Here is a 19,075-nt window from a genome sequence, read left to right as displayed (position 1 = left end):
CTAATTACTATGAGTAATGAAGAAAATTTAGACTTGCCACTAATTCTTATAAATTACCTTCACTTCACATGGGATAAATGAACACATTAATAAGAATTAGTTAAAGGGCCCTTAAAATTAAAATATCTCTCAATATTCAACGCATGATTAGTCAAAAAGGAGGAATTAAACATCTTCAGTCAGATTTTAGTTAAGTAAATAAGTTTTGTAAATAACAGAGGTGGAAAGTACTTAAGTACAAATTTGAGGTACCTTTTTTTTTATAATTTCCACTCAAACATTTAAAATACACAACTAATAAATAAAATACATAAATGGTCAATAAATAAATTTAACATTATTATTGATTAAGCTACTCATATATATATATATATATATATATATATAAAAATAACGTTATTAAAATTAGCAACATTAAAGTGATAAACAATAATTATGATAGTATGATGAGTACTTTTAAGTATATTTTCATGCTACTACTTTTGTACTTTTATTTCTAACAGAGTATTTCTACAAAGTAGTACTGCTAACTGGAGAAGAAGATTGTATAAACAGACAAACACACAGAGGTTTTTGTCGAAATACGAGAAATGAAACTTTATTAAACAACCTCAATCTGACAACAAAAAAAACAGACGCAAAGCATAAAAAAGTTCATCTAACAACTCGGAGCAAGTCCAAACTTTATTTATAAAAAAAACACAAACAGAAGAATGTCGTGCAGGAGTCGGTTAGTGGAAGAAGGTACACGGAGTATCTTTTTTTATTTATCATCAGTCTCAGCTGACCCAGATAACTCTGTAAACCTGCGACTGCAAACGGGCTCCTGTAAAACAACCGGGTCACGCCGTCATCTTTCGCCCTGGAGAGAGAGGAGGGGGGTCAGAGGTCAGTGGACGACGGAGTTGAGCGGCTCGGCTCTGATGTTTCCTAAATCCAGAGTGGAGTCCGTCTCCTCGTCGATCTCCCCGATCACGGCCCTGAAGAAAACGATCGATTTGTTAATAAAATCAATCAAGTATCCGTTCAGGAAGAAGCTGCAGCTGATTCTGTTCCAAATTACTCTTAATTTGTGTTAATCGATACATAAAAACATCTGTATCAAGTAAAATTACTCAGATACTGTACATAAGTACAAATCTGAGGTACTTGTACTGAGGGAAATATTGTACTTTTTACTTCGCTACATTTATCTGACAGCTTTAGTTACTTTTTACTTTATAAATTAGGATTTTAACACACAAAACATATAAAAATCTGATGAACCTGATCTGAATACTTCCTCCGCCACTGCCTGTATCATTTATGTTCAAGATAGTTCTACCATTGCTCCGTCTGATACTGAAATAAAGCTGATGTGATGGATTGATAGGTTATTGATTATTAAACATGTGACTCACACGTTGTCCCCTCTGACGATGTAGAGTCCCAGCACCACCTGCTCCACCCCCTGACTGGAGCTGAACACCCGCTCGTGACTCTCGTCCAGGATCAGGTTGATGGTCTGATCGAAGCCCTTCAGTGTGCCCTGAACACACACACATTCACTCTACTTAAGTATTTCCATTTTATGCAGCTTTATACTTCTTCTTCTCGACATCTAAGGAGGTAATATTGTACTTTTACTACACGACATGTGTCCGACAGCTACTGTTTTTCATCCTGCATCTCCAGGTGTTGGTTTTAAACTGCAGGATGAAGAGTTCCTTTAAGTTCTGAGAAAATCCTCCTCCTCCTCCAGCTGAATAAACTCTTTAAACCTCCTTGCATCAGCTGGAAAATGCATCGTCACAAAGCTGAAAACAGGCTGTTTTTCTGACTGTTTAGAGACACGAGGTTCTCACAGGACAGCCAAACATATGGTGATCTTATAGACCATGATGCATTGCTGCAGATTAAACTACCCAAGAGGATATAAAGGAGTTAAAATGAGCTCAACCTTAAACATCTTAATGCAGCAGGAATATTAATCCAGAAACATCAGATATAAAAGAGAAAGATTTTACTGCAACATGAGTACTTTTACTTTCATACTTTAAGTACATATAGCTGATAATACATACTCATAGTTAAAGGATAATTTCTGCCCTATTTTCACATATTTTGGTGTGGAAATGACAAAAAGCTTTGAATCCGTGCAGTAAAGGCTTCAGCCGGCAGATGAACCGCCTGACGACCCCCCTTTTCCAGCTACAGCGCAGCGAGCCGGCAAATTGTTGTTGTTTGTAATACTCCCGGAAAATAACGCAGTGTGAAGGCAGATAGAGTTGGAGAGAGGAGTTTGTTGTGTTGGATTAACACCAGGAAATAAAGTCTCGCTTGCAGCTCCTCTACGTACACAACAAACTCTTCTCTTCTGTTTCCACCGGCGTTTTCCTGCATCAACTGGCCTCTTGCGAGATTTCAGAGCGAGAAGGAATACGTTGCGGCCGGTTCAGCCGCCGGCTGAAGCATCTACTGCACAGATTCTTTACCTACTTGTCATTTCTATGCCAAAATATCTGAAGACAGGGACCAGGTTTAAAACTACTGAAATTATTCTTTAAGTAAGTTTTGAATGTTGACTTTTACATGTAGTGGAGTATATTCAGTGTGGTACTAAAACTTTTACTGAAGTAAAGAGTCTGAATGCTTCTTCCACCGCTGTTTGTGGGGAAAAAAATAAATATGTGAATAGATGGGAAATTAACTACATGGAGAGACAAGGCATTAAACATCCTTTATCTGACATTAAGTCACTCAATTAACTGACTAAAAATAAGCAAATGGTAAATTCTAATAGGGCTGGGCGATGAGGCCAAATATGTTATCACGATAAGAAATTTCATTCAGTATCGATAATTATCAGGATAAAAGTCAAGTTTAAAGGCAGATTTTTGCTCCTGAGTGAAAATTGAAGAAACCAGATGGTTATTTGTGGTTTAAACTTTTTCTTTATGGTCAGAACAAACACTTGATGCCAAACAGTGGATCACCTCACAAATCTGAAGCACAACATTCAAAACTATTTTGATAAAGTTTTCAACAAATATGCACGAGTAAAATAAAGCAGAAGCTTTTTTCAGTCCCTTTTCCTCAACAAAATAAAAATCCTAAAAGAAAAATTGTTTGTGATTCAAATAAATTAAAGTTAATGAGGAAAAGTATCTCACTTATTGTTTTATTGCTCACCCCTAAATTCTAAAGAGAAAACTTTTTAACTAAAAGCAACCACTGATGCATTCGGGCTAAAGAACCTGCTAACAGAGAAACATGCCAACGTTAAACTACAACTATCCATCCAAAATAAAGCCAAGTGTCTCTCTTTAGCATCAAGAGGCCAAACAGATTAATTTACACTGGGGAAGCTAGAACCACCAGCAGCATGTGTGGTTATAGGAAACAGCTGATAAATCAATAAAATGACAGTTAGTTAGAGATAAACTCACCACAATCATCCTGCCGTCTGAGGTGACGATGGCCACAGTACCTGAGTCACACAAGAGTTAAAGAAACAACACTTTCCTGGACTGAAAAAGCGCATTAAATCTACTTAAATAACCAACTACACTGCTTCAACACACTGATAAATAAACTCCCGCACAGCTAAACGGCTCCTAGCTCGGATGCTAACCTGACTAGCGTTTCTTCATTCATTCAAACGGGCGGTTAGCATGTTAGCTAGCAGCAGGAGGATACGGTTAATGTAGCTCTCCAGGGCGGTGGACATGATTCCTGCCGGGCTCTGCGTTTATTTATCCGGCAGAGACGTCGGTTTATGTTTCGAACCGGTTAGCAGGAGATGAAACGCAGCAGAAACGTAGCGGAGCAGCAGCAGCAGCAGGTGCTAACAGCTAACAGCTAACAGCGACAACACACCGGGGAACAGACAGAACTAATCCACCAGCGATCCACCGAGCAGGCAGGCAGGAGAGGAGAGCGCCGAGCGGCAACGTCACATCCGGATTCAATTTTAACGGAGATTTAATTAATTTAACAAACTTTAGCTAAATATAATAATTTTATTACATCAACAGATCCCCCATCTGCTTTTGAATGATTCACCTCTGATGATTGTGCCTTTGTGATTAATGTACAGTAATAATGACAAAAATTTTTTTTACTTTATTGAATTGGATGGCTTGTAGGTAATGTCTACTTTATCACTGTAACGTTTAAGCAAATCAAGTGCAAAGTAGAAATAAATGTGTATAAATAGGCTACTAAATGATAAAAATTATTTGTCAAATTTTTAAAGTTTTATTATATTTTGTTCCTAAAATCCACCCTGAATCCAGCCTTTCTGTTGGGATCAGGATAATCCTGATTTTTTGGATCAAACAGATCCCAATCCTACAAAAAAGCTTTGAACAACACAAACTGAAGGTTTGATCTGGATCACAACCAGGATTGGATCAGGTGATCTGATCTGATTGGATCAGGTGATCTGATCCAATTTCAGAATCCTTTTTTTCTTTTGAACAACCCATTTTCAAGATTTGATCCAATCCCATAGCCAAAATCCGATCAGATTACTTTTGAACAACTGGGCCCTGGAGACCTGCACACCTCCAGGTCTCTGAGGCGAGCAGGAATGATTGTGGCCCCCCCCCCAATCCACATTTTTCCCAGAGTATAAATTTTAACTGATGAGTAACAATAAACTGCGATACAAAACTGGTAAAAGGTAAATTAAAGAAAAATAATAAGAAAGTATTTTATTTTCAGATATTATTTTAACATGTATAATTATTATATTGTAGTTCTATCAAATTAAGTATATTTGTTGCAGAATGTGTTGTTTATAGTTGTTCTCAACATTAATTAAAGTACCAGAAAAGTTTACTTTACAAGTAATATTTGTTTATTGTTTATATCAGTTTATTTCTTCCATATTAAAAATGAGTATGTTGTGTGTTACTTTAAAAACAAACACGGACTCCGGTCCTCCCAGCAGGTCGTCATCTTTATTGTTGCTCAGTAGTCGTTCATACAAAGGGGGGTGGAGGAGAGCAGTGGAGCCCGACAGGACAAACACCAGGAACGTCATGCTACCAAAGTATTAAATTTGTACAAAAATACTTTACAACATCCCTGTTCCTTTAAAGAAAAATACAGTTTGGTTGGTTGGTGAAGCTACATGGAAACTAATCTGACCCACTATTTCAAATGGCAGTGCATTGTGTGTGTGTGTGGGGAGGGAGGGGGAGGGGGGAGGGGGCGACATCTTGCTGAGGTGAATCACTAGAGTGCAAATCCCAGCAATGCTAAACACACACACACAAACACACCCTCTAACATACAGGTACACACACACACCCACACACACACAAAGTTAACACATGCGCACAAACAGTGTGTATGGCTTTAAATCTCATCAAACCCTCCTGAAGCCACGCCCCTCAGCTCTGTGGCCTTTTCCCATTGGTGAAACATTTTGTCTTGGCTTAGTGCTAAAATGCTAACAGCGCTAAACATCTGGCAAAGCTCTGTTTCTAGTTACCACTACCAACAGGTCTTTGACTAGTGAATGTTAGCCTTGTGCTAACTGAATACTAGCTGTGATAGCCCTGTGCTAACTTTGTATTAGCTATGTCTACACGTGTTAGCCTTGTTCTAATATGCACAAACCATTTACCAGTTGTGTTAACCCGGTGTTAGCCCTATGCTAACACCTAGCCGTTATAGCCAGGTGTTTGCCCTGCTTTATCTGTATGGTAAACAACTAGCGATGTTTTCCAGACGCTAGCCCTGTGATCGCTGCTTGCTAACCCTGTATTAGCTATGTTTACATGTGTTAGACTTGTTCTAATGTGCACTAACCACGTACCAGTAGTGTTACCCAGGTATTAGCTCTGCTTTAACTGTATGCTAAACAACTATTAGCAATGTTTACCAGATGCTAGCCCTGTGTTAGCTACACGCTAACCAAATTTTGGCGTGTAAGCCCTGTGTTAACCTTGTTCAAGGTGTGTGCTAAACATACTACTTTTGTTACCAAGATGTTAGTTCTGTCATAGCCATGTGCTAACACATTTCTCTGTTAGCCCTATATTAGCCTTGTTGTGTTAACCGTACACTGGTTGTGTTAACCAGGAGTTGGCCCTTTGCTAGCCATGTGCTAAGGTCTAGGTATGCTGGCTAGATGGTAGCCCTGTCTTAGCTAGTATTAGCCTTGTGCAGTGTGGTATGTGTAACATCTTAAGCTTTTGCTATCCCTGTGCTCAGTGTCTGCTAGCCATATGCTAACCTGTGCTTCAGATTCAAAACGTCGCAGTTCACAAAGTTTGGGATGGAGCCGAACAGCCAATCGCAACTGTCCGATCCGAAGCACAGGAACGTTCGCAGAGAGCTATTGGTTGTTAAAGTCAGGGAGGGTTTCGACTGGTGGCTGGTGCTGAAGGAGGGTTCTGATTGGCCAGTTTAAATAGTGAGTTCAGACTGAGGTGAGAGCAGAAAGATGTTGACATCACTCCAAAATAAACAAACACGCGCACGCGCACACACATATTTACTGTCACAGGTTTCCTGTTTAATCAGGATCTTTTTCTTTTTTCTCGTGTAACTTTGTTGTTTCGTGGTCATGAGGTGAAGGTTTTCGGGGTTTGGATGGTTTGGATGTGAACAGCGACGGGACTGAAACCGTTTTTTTAATCTATTTTACATATTTTCAGGTTCAGCCGCCATGGAAACAAACAAACAGAGAAAACTGACAACAGTCAATCAAAAAACACACAGATCGATTAGCATAATAGATCACTGTTACGGGGGGTGGGGGTGGACAGGGAAGTCGGGGTGGGGGCATGCTTGGCTTTTACCTGGGAACTGATTGGTCAGTTTATGTGTCAAGGAGAACCAATCACAGAGAGGCAGGGACATTTTTTTTCTTCTTCTCCTGATTGGTTCCAGCCAATCAGCTGAATCTCCCAGAATTGGCATCTGTCTGTCATCCTGGCTGCCTATTGGTCGAGGGAAGAAGTGCGTTTTGGGGGGGCCGGGGGGGCAAAGCCAAGACGAGGAAATGAGGTGGGGGGGCTTTACTGGCCTTGTGTTTAACACACACACACATAACATACAAACACACACACAGACACGCACACACACATACACACAGTGTGGCCAGTCCAACAGGTGTAAACAGTAGAAAAAGATTCTTATTGAACTGCTCAGTGTCATCATCATCTTCATCATCATCATCATTATTGTCAACATGATTATTATTTCCCTTCCAGTCTGCAGCTCGTTCATGGCACAGAACAAAAATCTTAACAGTAAACCATCTGTCTCTTTCTGCCCGTTTCATTAGGGATGCTCCGATCAGCTGATAATTCTTGGAAAATGTTAGATTTGTTTCTTATTGATCGATAAATAAAATACTTGACTGCCTGATTACACCTCTAGGGCTGGGTATTGTTTATATATATTGTTATTTGTCTATACTTTTTTCATTCATTGAGAAATGTAAACACGTTTTCTGCCAAACTCCAGTCTAAAATTGGTCAATTTTGTTGAGAGAACAATCTCAGTTTTTGATCATATCACATGATCTTTCTTAGCAGATTGAGTTTGCCCAGTTGTCATGGGACTTTTTGCATTTATTGAGTTAAAAGTTGAGTTTTAAACAGCAGCTAAGAAATGATTTTGTAGCTCCGGAACAGCTACTTACAGCTACATGGACATTGTGCTGAGATTGTTTACCAGCTGCTTTTAAAGTCAAGAATTTACATTTGATTTAAATTACTACCTGTTTGATCAAAGACAAAGTAAACCAAAATTTGCTTTGCTTGGCAATGGTAGCTACTCGGTGCTATGTACACAAGTTTGTCAGCAAAAAAAAAACAGTAAGGAGGTTTGACAACCAGCCCTTATAAAGGATAAAGTAGGATAGAGGATAAAGTCTTCTGAATCTTTAGGGTTTTCTTCTGGTTTGTGCTGTAAAAACATCTGAAGCTTTGTGGTGTAAAGCAGTGACATCTGGTGGTTTGCAGGAACTGTAGGAGCCACGCAAGGAAAGGGGCCAAAGCACCACAACACCTCACTAGTTTTACTGTTTCAATCCATTTAAAGTGTACAAACACTTCACAAGGGTTAGGTCTTTACAGCCATCCTTCTCTAAATAATGTTTTGGGTCATTTGAGCACAATAAGGCTAGTAGCAAAACTTACAGTAGTGTGAATCCAACAAAAGGCTTACTGAAGAAGTCCTCATTTCACAAACGCTGATGAACGTATTGGTATTGCCCGCCCATCACTAACATGATCTCCAAGCATTGCTGTTGACCACCGTAAGTCTATGCTGCTGGTCACATAGCATTTTTGGATGTCTCCAAGTTTCATAAATCTGCAGGATTACCCAGCATATCAGAACCACATTCAATCTTGTGATCTTCCCATCCTCCTCGATTCTTCTCCTAACCTGGACTACGCTAAACCCTCACCTTCACCCAACCATGTGTGATTTTAAACTCTTCTAAAGACTTGCTCGTAACCATGACCATCTTTATTCTTATGCCAACCCTTCGGGCCCAATAAAAGGTACTTCCTCCCATAACTCTGCTGGGATCCATCCCCCTTTTTCCTTCTCGCCGCACAGCTTCTTACCCAATTTTGTGACCGCGAGACCGAAGACAAATCAAGTATGCGTTAAAACAACAGTTTGCTTCAAACAAAGTGCTTGTCAGATTGTCAGAATCTTTCTGACATCAAGTGCGACCATTAGTAACAGTTCCAGTGCTTCAAGCTCACCCCAGACTTAACTGGAAGTGGACCGGACTGATGGACTGGAACTCCCAGGCTCCTTTGTGATTATTCAGACATACCAAGGTTGAGGAGTTGCCTTTTGTAGCAGCATAAAATACTAATATTTAGACCAATGATTCTAACATGAAGAATATCAAGGTTAAGATTTTGTTTAAACCAAAGTGGTGGGTTTTTTGAAACGGTTTCTTATTCAGGAGGCTTTCTTTCAAATGTTTAAAAACACAAACCAGTCACTAATCAATTATGGTTAGGGCGATCCCAATAACATTAACGCCTTATCGGCCTAATCGGAGCATCCCTAGTGTCCAGGGCAACCGGTCTGTCCACCAGCAGGTTCTAGATTCTGGAGTCCCATCGGTCTTTGTGCTGCTGTGGTTTTTGGCCAGTACAACCTGAAGCCACAGTTATACTTCTCGCAAGACCAGATGGACCAGGAGCCACACTTCTGGACTAGTAGAAGCAGTGGTCACGGCTCTGGTTTAGTACCTGTGGTTCTGTGACAAATAAGATCACGACCAAGTCTTAGTACCTGTAAGACCCCTGGCTGTGGCTCAGGCTTCAGTTGGACCAGTACTCATGGTTCTGTCACCACTAAAACCAGTACACATGTGTCTTGGACCAGTAAGACCATTAGCTGTGGCTCCAGTACGGTCATGGTTCTGTAGCCACTAAGACCAGAGCCCATGTGTCTTAGTACCAGTAAGACAACTGGCTATGGCTTCAGTGGATTCAGTAGCCATGATTCTCAGACCACTAAGACCAGAACCCACATGTCGTGAACCATTGGCCGTGGTTCTGGGCTAGTTTCAGTAAAATCAGTAGTCGTAGTTCTGGTTCCAGTGACACCAGTTGGACCAGTATGAAGAACTGGTTCAGGTGAAAAGGTGAGGAGTTGCTTCAGTCCATCAGTGTGCTTTCAGGCTGCTTTAGCAGTTCAAAGGTCAAACTTTAGTGTTTAAGGGTCAAAGTTTATCCAGAGGGTGTGTAGCACCATGGGGGTCCACGCTGAACCAGTCGGATGGGGTTTGTTATTGTTCTAGACCTCGCAAATCCAATCTGGTTAGAACCGGTTGAATCCAGTTTCATGCAGTTTTTGTTTGCTATAAGGATTTATTATTCAACTGCCCCAACCCAATCCCCGCCCCCAGCCCGTCTCCCGGTTTGCTCCACTTGATCGGACCGCCATCCTCTCCCTGGCCGATGGAGAGCTCCGACGGTCCAAGCTCGCTGCAGATTGGCTGAGGGGAGTGGGCGCTGTTGGTGAGTCCATCAGTGTGATTGGCCAGCAGGGACGAGGAGGAGGAGGTGGGGTTTCGGCTGATGACAAGCTCCAGATGGTTAGGAGACTCTGCGATCAGCGGGACGACGAGGCAGCAGTCAAAGTCCCTGGTCCGCACGTGGTTAATCTGGAAGACAAAGAAGGAAAAGGTTTAATCTGGGGGGAGGTCAACACCCTCAACAGAGCAGTGACCGTCCACTTTTTTCACGGCTCCGGTTCCAGAAGGAAATTCCCCGTTCATTTAATCCATTGGCTATAAACCATTGCGAATGACACCTTTTCCAAAGACTGCCAACCTAACGAACTGAATCCTTCTCGTAGTGTTTATATTGTTGATATATTGTAGTTTGGTGTTTTCAGGGGCATGCTATCAGCCATGCTATCAGCCATGCTAGCGGCCATGCTATCAGCCATGCTATCAGCCATGCAATCAGCCATGCTATCAGCCATGCTATCAGCCATGCTATTAGCCATGCTAGCGGTGTTAGTCTACTGGATAGATTTCCGTAAACACATGCTCCCCACAGGATGAACTGTAATAACTTCAGTGATGCCTTTATGTCGAGCACTATCCACAGATCAAAATTTGTCCAATAATTTGGTTTATGATCTTTCGAACAAATTACATTCCCATCAGCCTCAGCTGTACTTTGTCGCTAATGCTAATTAGCAAACATTAGCATGCTCACATGCTAAATTAAGATGGTGAACATGGTCAACATCCTTGCATTTACCTCAAAGCACCACTGTGCCTGAGTGGCTGATACTCGTGTTTTTGTACCTGCAGTATTCGGTCATATGCTCGGAGGCCTCCCTGCTCTGCTGGGCCTCCCGGTCGGATGTTGCTTACGTAGACACCGCGGTCCAGCAAACCGTCAGAAACACTGAAGCCAAAATCCTCCAGATCTGAAGCCTTCTCTAGAGTCAGCTACAAACACAAACACAGACTCTTGTTACGATCAACTACATTATTTTCCAGTCACTTTGAAGTGAGGTGTCAAAGGTCACCTTGTGGAGTTCCACTGGGTTCTGGTTTAGGATCTCATTGACTTCCTGCCTCATCTTCCTCATGGCAAAGGCTCTGCGTTGGGGGTCAGACGGCAAGGTGTTGGACCGGGCTGTCACCTGAGGAACATCACAGATATAAACACTCACCATGTCATAATATAACACTGATTAGTCAAGCATGGATGTTGGGTCACAGGTAAGACCGGGTTACCTGTGGTCTGGAGTTGCTGCGTTCCTGGAAGCTCGCCTGGCGGCCCAGTGTGCTGCGCAGGGGGGTGGGGTCATGGTTCAGACTGAGGGTGGAGCCTGACATGATGGTTGCCTGAAGACAGCCAATCAAAAACATCCAGTCAAAGGCAGTCAGGCAAAAACAGCCAGTTGGATGCATCAAAAACAGGGAGGTCAAAAGAATCATGGGAGTCCGACCTTTGACCCCAGCTGCCCTGATCACACCAGGACGGGATTGGTCTCTACTGACAGATTCTATTGTTTCTTCTTCTGGTTCTTCTGCTGTGTCTGACTGATGTTGTTTTTGACTTTCTATTTCTGGGATCTACCGCTGTTTCTGAGGACTACTGACGGGATCTACTCTATAGGATCCACTGATAGGATCTATTTTTAATTTTCTTGACCAGATCTACCAACCTGATCTTTTAGTAGTTACTGGTAGAGCCGTGATCTACTGTTGTTTCTACAGAGAGGCTCCTCCCTGAGAATCACCTCACTCATTTCCGCTGATAGGATCAACTGTTGTTTCTACAGACAGAATCTACTGCTGCTTCTTCTTACAGAACATACTAGATCTAATGCAGTTCAATGACAGGATCTACTTTTAACATCTACTGCTAGGCTCTACTGACTTGTTCCAGTGTTGTTTCTAATTGCAGAATCTACTGACATGATCTGCTGTTGTTTCTATTAACAGATTTGCCCATAAGTTCTAGTAAAAGTATCTACAGTTTTCCTGAAAGGATCTACTGACTAAATTGAGTGTTGTTTTGTTAGGATTTACTACTGTTTCTATTCACTGACCTACTAACAGGATCTACCTCTGACAGGATATACTTTTGTTTCAACTGCAAGGATCCACTGACCTGATTTATTGTTGTTGTTTTTTAAATGATCTACTCTTGGGACTGACAGGATCTACCAGCTTGATTTACTATTCTGAAAAGATCTACTAGTGTTTGCACAGAGATGAACGTCTTTTGTTTTGACTCAGGGCAGGACAGGATCTACTGAAAGGATCTATGGCCGTTTCAGGATCTACTGAAAGGATCTATGGCCGTTTCAGGATCTACTGTTGTTTTACTGACAGGATCTACTGAAAGGATCTATGGCTGTTTCAGGATCTACTGTTGTTTTACTGACAGGATCTACTGACTAGATTAGTGGCAGATTTACTGACTAAGGCCCGGATCAGACATGTTTTTTGCAGTGAGAGGCGCAAGTAAACTGACCAGTAAAGCGCCCGACGTCATTCGCGTTTTTAACATTGTCCAATTCAATGAATGGAGAGACGGGTCCTCAGTTGTGCTGACAGAAGTTTACAGTTGCTTGGATTATCATCCTAAAATAAGCCTCAAACCGACCATCACTAAGATAGGAAACTACCAGCGGTGTGTCCTCTTTCTGAGGGTCTCCTGTGCCCACACGGATCTCCGTTTCCCCGTCTCCTGCGTGTTTGTACACCGCTCACACTCAAACAATGCCAGAGCAGGCGCTCTGCGTTTGTCTGTTTTATTAAAGCAGATGTTTTTAGCAACAAAAGACACAGATCTACTGTGGTTTGAACTGGTTTTGCTTATATTTCTATTAACAGATTTAGTGAAAGGATCTACTTTCGCTTTGGCAGGAAGGATCTTTGAATGTGTCTACTGGGATACTAAGGATTCTGTACTGTTTCTACCGACAGACTTAGTAAAAGGATCTACTGATAAGGGCTGCTTTTGGTTTGATTGAGATCGAGTAGTTTCTATTGACCTGACGTACTGCTCTTCCTAATGAGTAGATGACATGATCTATTGTTTCTTTACAAGAATCTACTCTTGTTTCTATCTGTTCTTATTGATGACAGTGTCTATATTTTCCCCAAGTCTTCTCACATCACTTAAAAGAAACCCACTTCTCAGCCAATCAGAATCAAGTACTCATCAGACGCATGCATGACGTGACAGATCTGCTTCATGACTGGCAAAACAAACTACCCATCAGGCCTTGCACAAGCTCTCCCAGCATGCCTTGCTCAAACTGCCATGCCCGGTGCAACATGACTCTGCCACGTGATTGGTCAGAAGCTGGGTGATGCCACTAAAATGTCACAGATGACGTCACCATGGTCGGTAGCTTGCTGCTGGGGTGCGGTTAGAGTCACATTCAAAAACAGCTAACATGTGTGATGTTTCACAACGCTAAAAGTCCGTTACAGAGAGGAGAGGACAGAAGGAGAGTTAGTGGTGGAAAGGGAGGAGGATACCAGACTGAGGAGGTGTGTTTCCTTCCCAGACGCCTGGAAGAGAAGGAGTCATTTCTCTTTTCAGCTTCACTCCATTTAACACGTAGTTCTGCTGTTACTACTAGTACCACTAAACTACTACCACTACTTACTGTAGGGCTGGGCAATAATTCACTGTAGTTTTCAAAGGAATCATTTCGTAATATTATCACACCGTGTTGTCAGTTTACGTTGAGATTTTCAAAATTAATTCAATATTAATTAGCTATTAACTTTTCTGTTTGACGTGTATGAAGAGTTCAGTCGGATGCGATGCACACTGAACGCAATTTGTTGAATTAAACATAATTTTGATTTGAATTTTTAAGGTCATTTTGAATACATTTGCTAAATTGTGATATGTACAGGAGCGTCTTCTGTAATTTAATTCAACTTTCATATATTCTATATAAATTACGCATGAAGTGAATTTCAAGTCTTTTTATTTGTTTTAATCTTGATTATTACGGCTTACAGAAAACACAACTTCAGTATCTCAAAATGCATTACAATTTTAGAATAAAAAGAATAAGAATTTATTATATAGAAATGTCGTCCTGCAAAGCTGATTAACTCAAAACACCTGCAAAGTTTTCCTGAGCCTTTAATCTCTCACTCTGGTTCTGATGCTCAGAATGAACTTTTCCACAATGTAAATATATATAAAGTTTTTTAGATGCACCAGCATATTGATGAGGGCTACAACTGTGAACAAAAACAATTAAGTGTTCAATCTGTAATCATCTGTTCAAATGAAAAGGTCTGTGTTCCTAAAATCCCTCTGTTCGTCTGTTTGCTGACTTTGTATTTTGTTTTTATAGGACCGTGACAAACTGGAATAATTCATCCCTTAATTTCCGTCTGATAAAAAATAACTTTTCCTTCAAAGAGAATTTGAAGAGACATATTTATATATATGACAGACTGAACAGTACAGGACAGGACTCTTCATTTGAATTCTTATTATTTTAAATATATTTTAATCAGTATTCCATCTAATTTATATGTTCAGTGGTGACGAGCTTGAATTGTATATGAATGATTTAAATTGTGTATATTGAGGTGGTTTTATTAATTCAGTTCAATGTAATGTGTTATGTACATTATGTAATTTGTGGACCCCTGGATGATTAGCTGACTGCTATGGCATCGACTAATGGGGATCCTTTAAATAAACAAACAAACAAAAAATGTCACTCCAGTAAAAAATGAATAAACACATATCCAAAACCCAGAAAATACAAAATATGCCAAATATATACAAGGTTAACGGTAAACATCATAAGCGTCTCATATCTCAAGTTGCTTTTTTGTGACTGCATGATTTTTGCCGTGCAGTTACAAAAACAACGAAACACTCACGAGACAAAACAGAACAAGAAATTTAAACAGTATTTTTAAGAAATGTTCAATGATTAAATTTATGAATGAAAAAACGACTGAAAGTCACAAAATGCAAAACACTATGTTGTTTATTGTTTCCACCGGGTACCAAAGTTTTCATCAACAGTTTGTCAAAGTGTGATTCTGCTTCTGATTTACACTGTTATTACTTTTATTCAGGCAGAGTTCTTGTACGGGCGCTTGTGTTTAAACAAAATTTAACACTTAAGAAACTTTCTTTGTTTTGTAGAAAAAGATATAAATCTATAATTTTCTAATAAAGTACGGAAAAAGGATTTGTTCTGGTAGAATTTGTAATTATCCCCAGCCCTACAGCTTCTTACTAATACTACTATCCCTACTACTACTAATACTGCTACTACTGCTTATACGTCTAATAGTAGTAACTGTAACGGTACTACTCACCTCCAGCTCTCTGAGGATGCCGCTCTGGCCGCAGGTCTCCAGATCCTCCAGAGCCTGAGACCAGAAGTTCTCCTCCTGGTCCGGTTCTGTCCCATCATGCCCCACAGTGAACCTGGCGTAAAGGTCAAAGGTCAGCCAATCAGAGAGAAGAACATCCCGACTGACACACACAGAGGAGGGCTGGTGACGGACAGGTCATGCTGGTGAGAGCTGTGTTTTAATTCGACAGGTGAGGAACATGTGCAGTGACGACATACGCATCCAGGTGTATGTGTCTGTGAGGCAGGGGTCAAAGGTCACCAGGTGAGGTCAGAGGGGCGACAGGGGACTGTGTTCAAAGGTCAAAGGCCAGTGTGGTACCTGCTGTCAGAGATTAGACCGCTGGGCAGATTACAGGCTCTGCAGACAGAGACACACTGCTGTTACTGCTGTTAGCTCACCGCTAGCAGCTCCCACTGACTTGAGTGAGAAATGCTAACGCGCTAATGTTTGGGGAAATTTAGAAGTGTGGAAATTAGAATCGTTACCTTCCAAGAAATCAAACACATTTATTGTTTTTACGTTGCGTTATCTGCTCAGGCGCTGCAATTCTTACACCCTCACAGACTGTATAATTAGAGCATTAAAGAGCACTATTTATGAATCTAAAATGATTTTACTTTGTATTGATATGAAACTATGTCCTAGATAATTCACCTGTTGGTGTTTTTTTGTATTTTTCTATTCTATTTTTTCTCTAATGTGTATTTTCTTATCTGTTGTGTGTAATCTGGAGCTGCCGTAACAAGTGAATTTCCCCAGCGTGGGATCAGTAAAGTATATCTTATTTTATCTTAATTGCTTTGATTTCCTGATTATTAACTTTATTTGATGTTCTTCTTATATACGCTCTCAGTGCGTGAATCTACTTTACGGTTTCTTTTGCACTGAAAATTCTTATTTGTGAATGTGAGATATTATCAGGTATCTATTTGTTTATCGGCACCCTTGTGATCAATCATCTACCTGCACAGTTTTTTAAAGTGTTTGAAATAATTGTACCTGTTACCTTTTTGTTATTTCTGATCTCTTTAGTAGTTATTTAAACAGATAAAAATGTGAGTTTCCCTTCTCTCTCTCACCCCCCAAGCGGTGGGCGGTCCCAGTCGTCGTCACTCAGACCCAGATCTGACAGCGGATTGGCTCTCTGGCGATTGGAGGACGTCGACTGGCTGTTGGTTGTCTTGGCGTTGCGCCACTCGTGGAAACTATACGGAGACGACTGAAATGGTGGAGCTAAACAGAGAAATACTTTATTACTACAGTCATTTAAACCTGAAGGTAAAGGTCATGGTTCAGAGGTCAGAGGTCAGTTTCCTACCTGGGGTGGTGAAGCTGCTGTCCATGTTGGATCCGTCCCAGGACTCCACAGCGCTGTCCACTGACGGCAGCGTGCTGAACGCTCTCTGGCTTGACAGAGGCGCGACCATGACAACAGTCTCCTCCTCCCCGTCCTGGTTCTCCTGGTCAAGCCCCGCCCCCGGGCCCAGGCCTGGACCAATCACACAAGACTTCGGACTCGACACTGAAGGGAGATAAAACGTTCTCATCATGCAGCAAAACACAACGTTTTTCTCCTGAAACTAAACTAAACTGAAGCAGAAATAATCAAATCCAGTCCAAAGAGTCCGTCACTTCATTAGAGTCAAGATGGTGGAACGATTGGTGGTGGAACAAGTTACATAAGACATACCTGTTACAGAAGTTGCCACTTTATTAGGAACACCTTGTAACAGTCACCTAAGACGGCATTCTTGTATAAAAATTGTGATGGCATGATGTTCATTATTTTCCCCTCACATGTTTTAGTGCTGTAGGTTATTTCAGTGAGCTGTTGTGTAAACACAGATTGTAACGTGGACTCTTTATTATTGTTGTATTATTATTTATTCCGTCATCATTGGCATCTATGTTAAAAGGAAGTGGGGAAGTGATGTTTTTTGGTAGGTATATAGAGCGCGCAGACAGGCGAATCAGTCTGCGTTTCGTGGGCTCTCAAAAAAAGAAATAAAACCCTAAATGTGGAATATAGGATAGAGGATGGATAACCGCAAGACAACCTGTCATCTAAACAGACTGTGTTGAGACATCTGGGATTACTGAACTGCAACGACTCACCATGCGTCACCCCGGTATCACTGTTTTGAGGATTTATTCATCGTATGACAAGTTAACAACATTTTGGGACATATGGGATTTAAGGGGGTTTAATGCTGGTGAGCCTTGATGTACATAAATACACGGTGATATAAGCAACAAATGGTGTTTATTTCGTTATTGCACAATTTTTTTAAAGATTATAATTCAGTTATTTTGAATTGTACTGTTCACAGCAGGTATCAGACCCGTCCGTTGCATTATTCTTGAACTTGTCTCATAGATGTGTTGTTGAGGCTGTAGTTTATTATTTCATTGCATTATACTGATGCATAATTTGTTATATTGATGTATTTCAGTGTGTGTGTAAGTGTGCATACGTACGTTCTCCCTGCTTCTTGATCTTCAGTGTGACCGTCTCTCCTGCTTGTTGCAGCAGACTGATGGCTTCACTCAGAGGTTTCCCCTTCAGGCTGCTGCTGTTGATCGCCAGAATACGATCGCCTACGTGGATCGCACCGGTCCTACAGAACACAACAACACAACCACCCCACAGAGAAATTTACATACAGCCGGGGTTAGTGCATCCTGCGGAGCTCCGGCCCTGATAACATTAGGTGCATCACAAAAAATTTGAATATTGTGGTATAAGTTTACTATGAGCACCAGAACCAGACTGAGATTAAAGGCTCAGGAAACCTTTGTAGGTGTTTTGATTTCCATGAGATGTAAGCTGTAATCATTAGGATAAAAAAAAAACTAAAAATATAAATATGTTTTGAATCTAGAATATATGTAAGTTTCAGTTTTTGAATAAAATTACAGAAGAATTTTCAAAAACATTTTTTCGATGCGCCTGTAGAAAAGAAAACAATAAAAGCTTATTTAAAACAGCAGCTCAGAGCATTTTAAAGAACACATTAAAATAGAACTACATTTACAAACATTTAAAATAAAAGTAAATAAAACATTTAAATTGCAAAGAAATTAAACAAATCTGACAAAAATTATAAAAACAAAATTAAACAGCGTAAAATAGAAAATACAAGTAAATAAATCATTATTATTTATCATCAACAGCAGAGGGCGACATCCTCCACCTGTCTCTGTCACATCTTATGTTAAACCACACTACTGATATTTTACAGAAAGTTTATTTCCGTGTAAAATAAAACCAGTGGGGAGTCTTCTGAGTTTTGGATGAAAAACAGAAAAGAAGGGAGGCTAAGTGGTCGGCTGGTCGTCTATCACTCTTTCTTTAACAGGAGATACCTTAAAGTTACCTGGTTACTCGACTACTTCTAAACGTCCCTTTCATTTTTGACAGTTTCTAAAAAGTTATTACATAATTAAACTTGTTATAAACCTGTTACTAGCATCTGTGGTTATTAGATCAGAGGTTTTTAAGATTGTTTATAGAAGCATTTTAAGAACATACAATAATGTAATGATAATAGTGTGTGTACCTCTCAGCCAGCCCTCCCTTGGTCAGTGAGGAGATGATGATGGGGTCGAAGGGCTCCTCGGTGCCTGAGATGGTGATTCCCAGCGGGCCTCCGTACCTCTGCAGCTCCACCGTGTAGATGATGCTGCCGGACACTTCCTGTTCAT

General features: G+C 40.7%; 2 protein-coding genes across 11 annotated transcripts in view; both read right to left on the bottom strand.

Annotated features, from left to right (window-relative positions):
- Positions 1-582: 582 nt before the first annotated feature.
- Positions 583-3,861, bottom strand: lsm8 (LSM8 homolog, U6 small nuclear RNA associated). Its single transcript, XM_038707884.1, has 4 exons — positions 3,679-3,861; positions 3,429-3,469; positions 1,401-1,528; positions 583-980 (listed from the first exon to the last, which is right to left on the bottom strand). The coding sequence occupies exons 1-4, from the start codon at positions 3,707-3,709 to the stop codon at positions 890-892; spliced, it is 291 nt and encodes a 96-aa protein (XP_038563812.1). The 5' UTR covers positions 3,710-3,861; the 3' UTR covers positions 583-889.
- A 156-nt stretch (positions 3,862-4,017) lies between these two features.
- The window catches only part of grip1 (glutamate receptor interacting protein 1), an 88,927-nt gene continuing 73,869 nt past the window's right edge, over positions 4,018-19,075 (bottom strand). For 5 of the 10 annotated variants that reach the window (XM_038707879.1, XM_038707874.1, XM_038707880.1 and 2 more), the window contains 9 exons: positions 18,931-19,075; positions 17,849-17,988; positions 16,689-16,892; positions 16,450-16,603; positions 15,329-15,440; positions 11,237-11,347; positions 11,026-11,142; positions 10,799-10,945; positions 4,018-10,144 (listed from right to left, as the gene is read on the bottom strand). In XM_038707879.1, the coding sequence (XP_038563807.1) occupies positions 9,839-10,144; positions 10,799-10,945; positions 11,026-11,142; positions 11,237-11,347; positions 15,329-15,440; positions 16,450-16,603; positions 16,689-16,892; positions 17,849-17,988; positions 18,931-19,075 (1,436 nt within the window). In that variant the 3' untranslated portion in view covers positions 4,018-9,838. Of the gene's footprint in view, positions 10,145-10,798; positions 10,946-11,025; positions 11,143-11,236; positions 11,348-11,381; positions 13,535-15,328; positions 15,441-16,449; positions 16,604-16,688; positions 16,893-17,848; positions 17,989-18,930 lie in introns of those variants that run through there. The other 5 variants (XM_038707883.1, XM_038707876.1, XM_038707875.1 and 2 more) reach the window with 5 other exon arrangements.

The sequence above is a fragment of the Micropterus salmoides genome, unplaced genomic scaffold, assembly GCF_014851395.1.
Source record: "Micropterus salmoides isolate LMB-PRFRI ecotype aquatic unplaced genomic scaffold, ASM1485139v1 Ms_hic_scaffold_9, whole genome shotgun sequence".
NCBI lineage: Eukaryota > Metazoa > Chordata > Actinopteri > Centrarchiformes > Centrarchidae > Micropterus > Micropterus salmoides.
The sequence above is the reverse complement of the archived record's forward strand: the minus strand, read 5'-3'. Positions and strand labels throughout refer to the sequence as shown.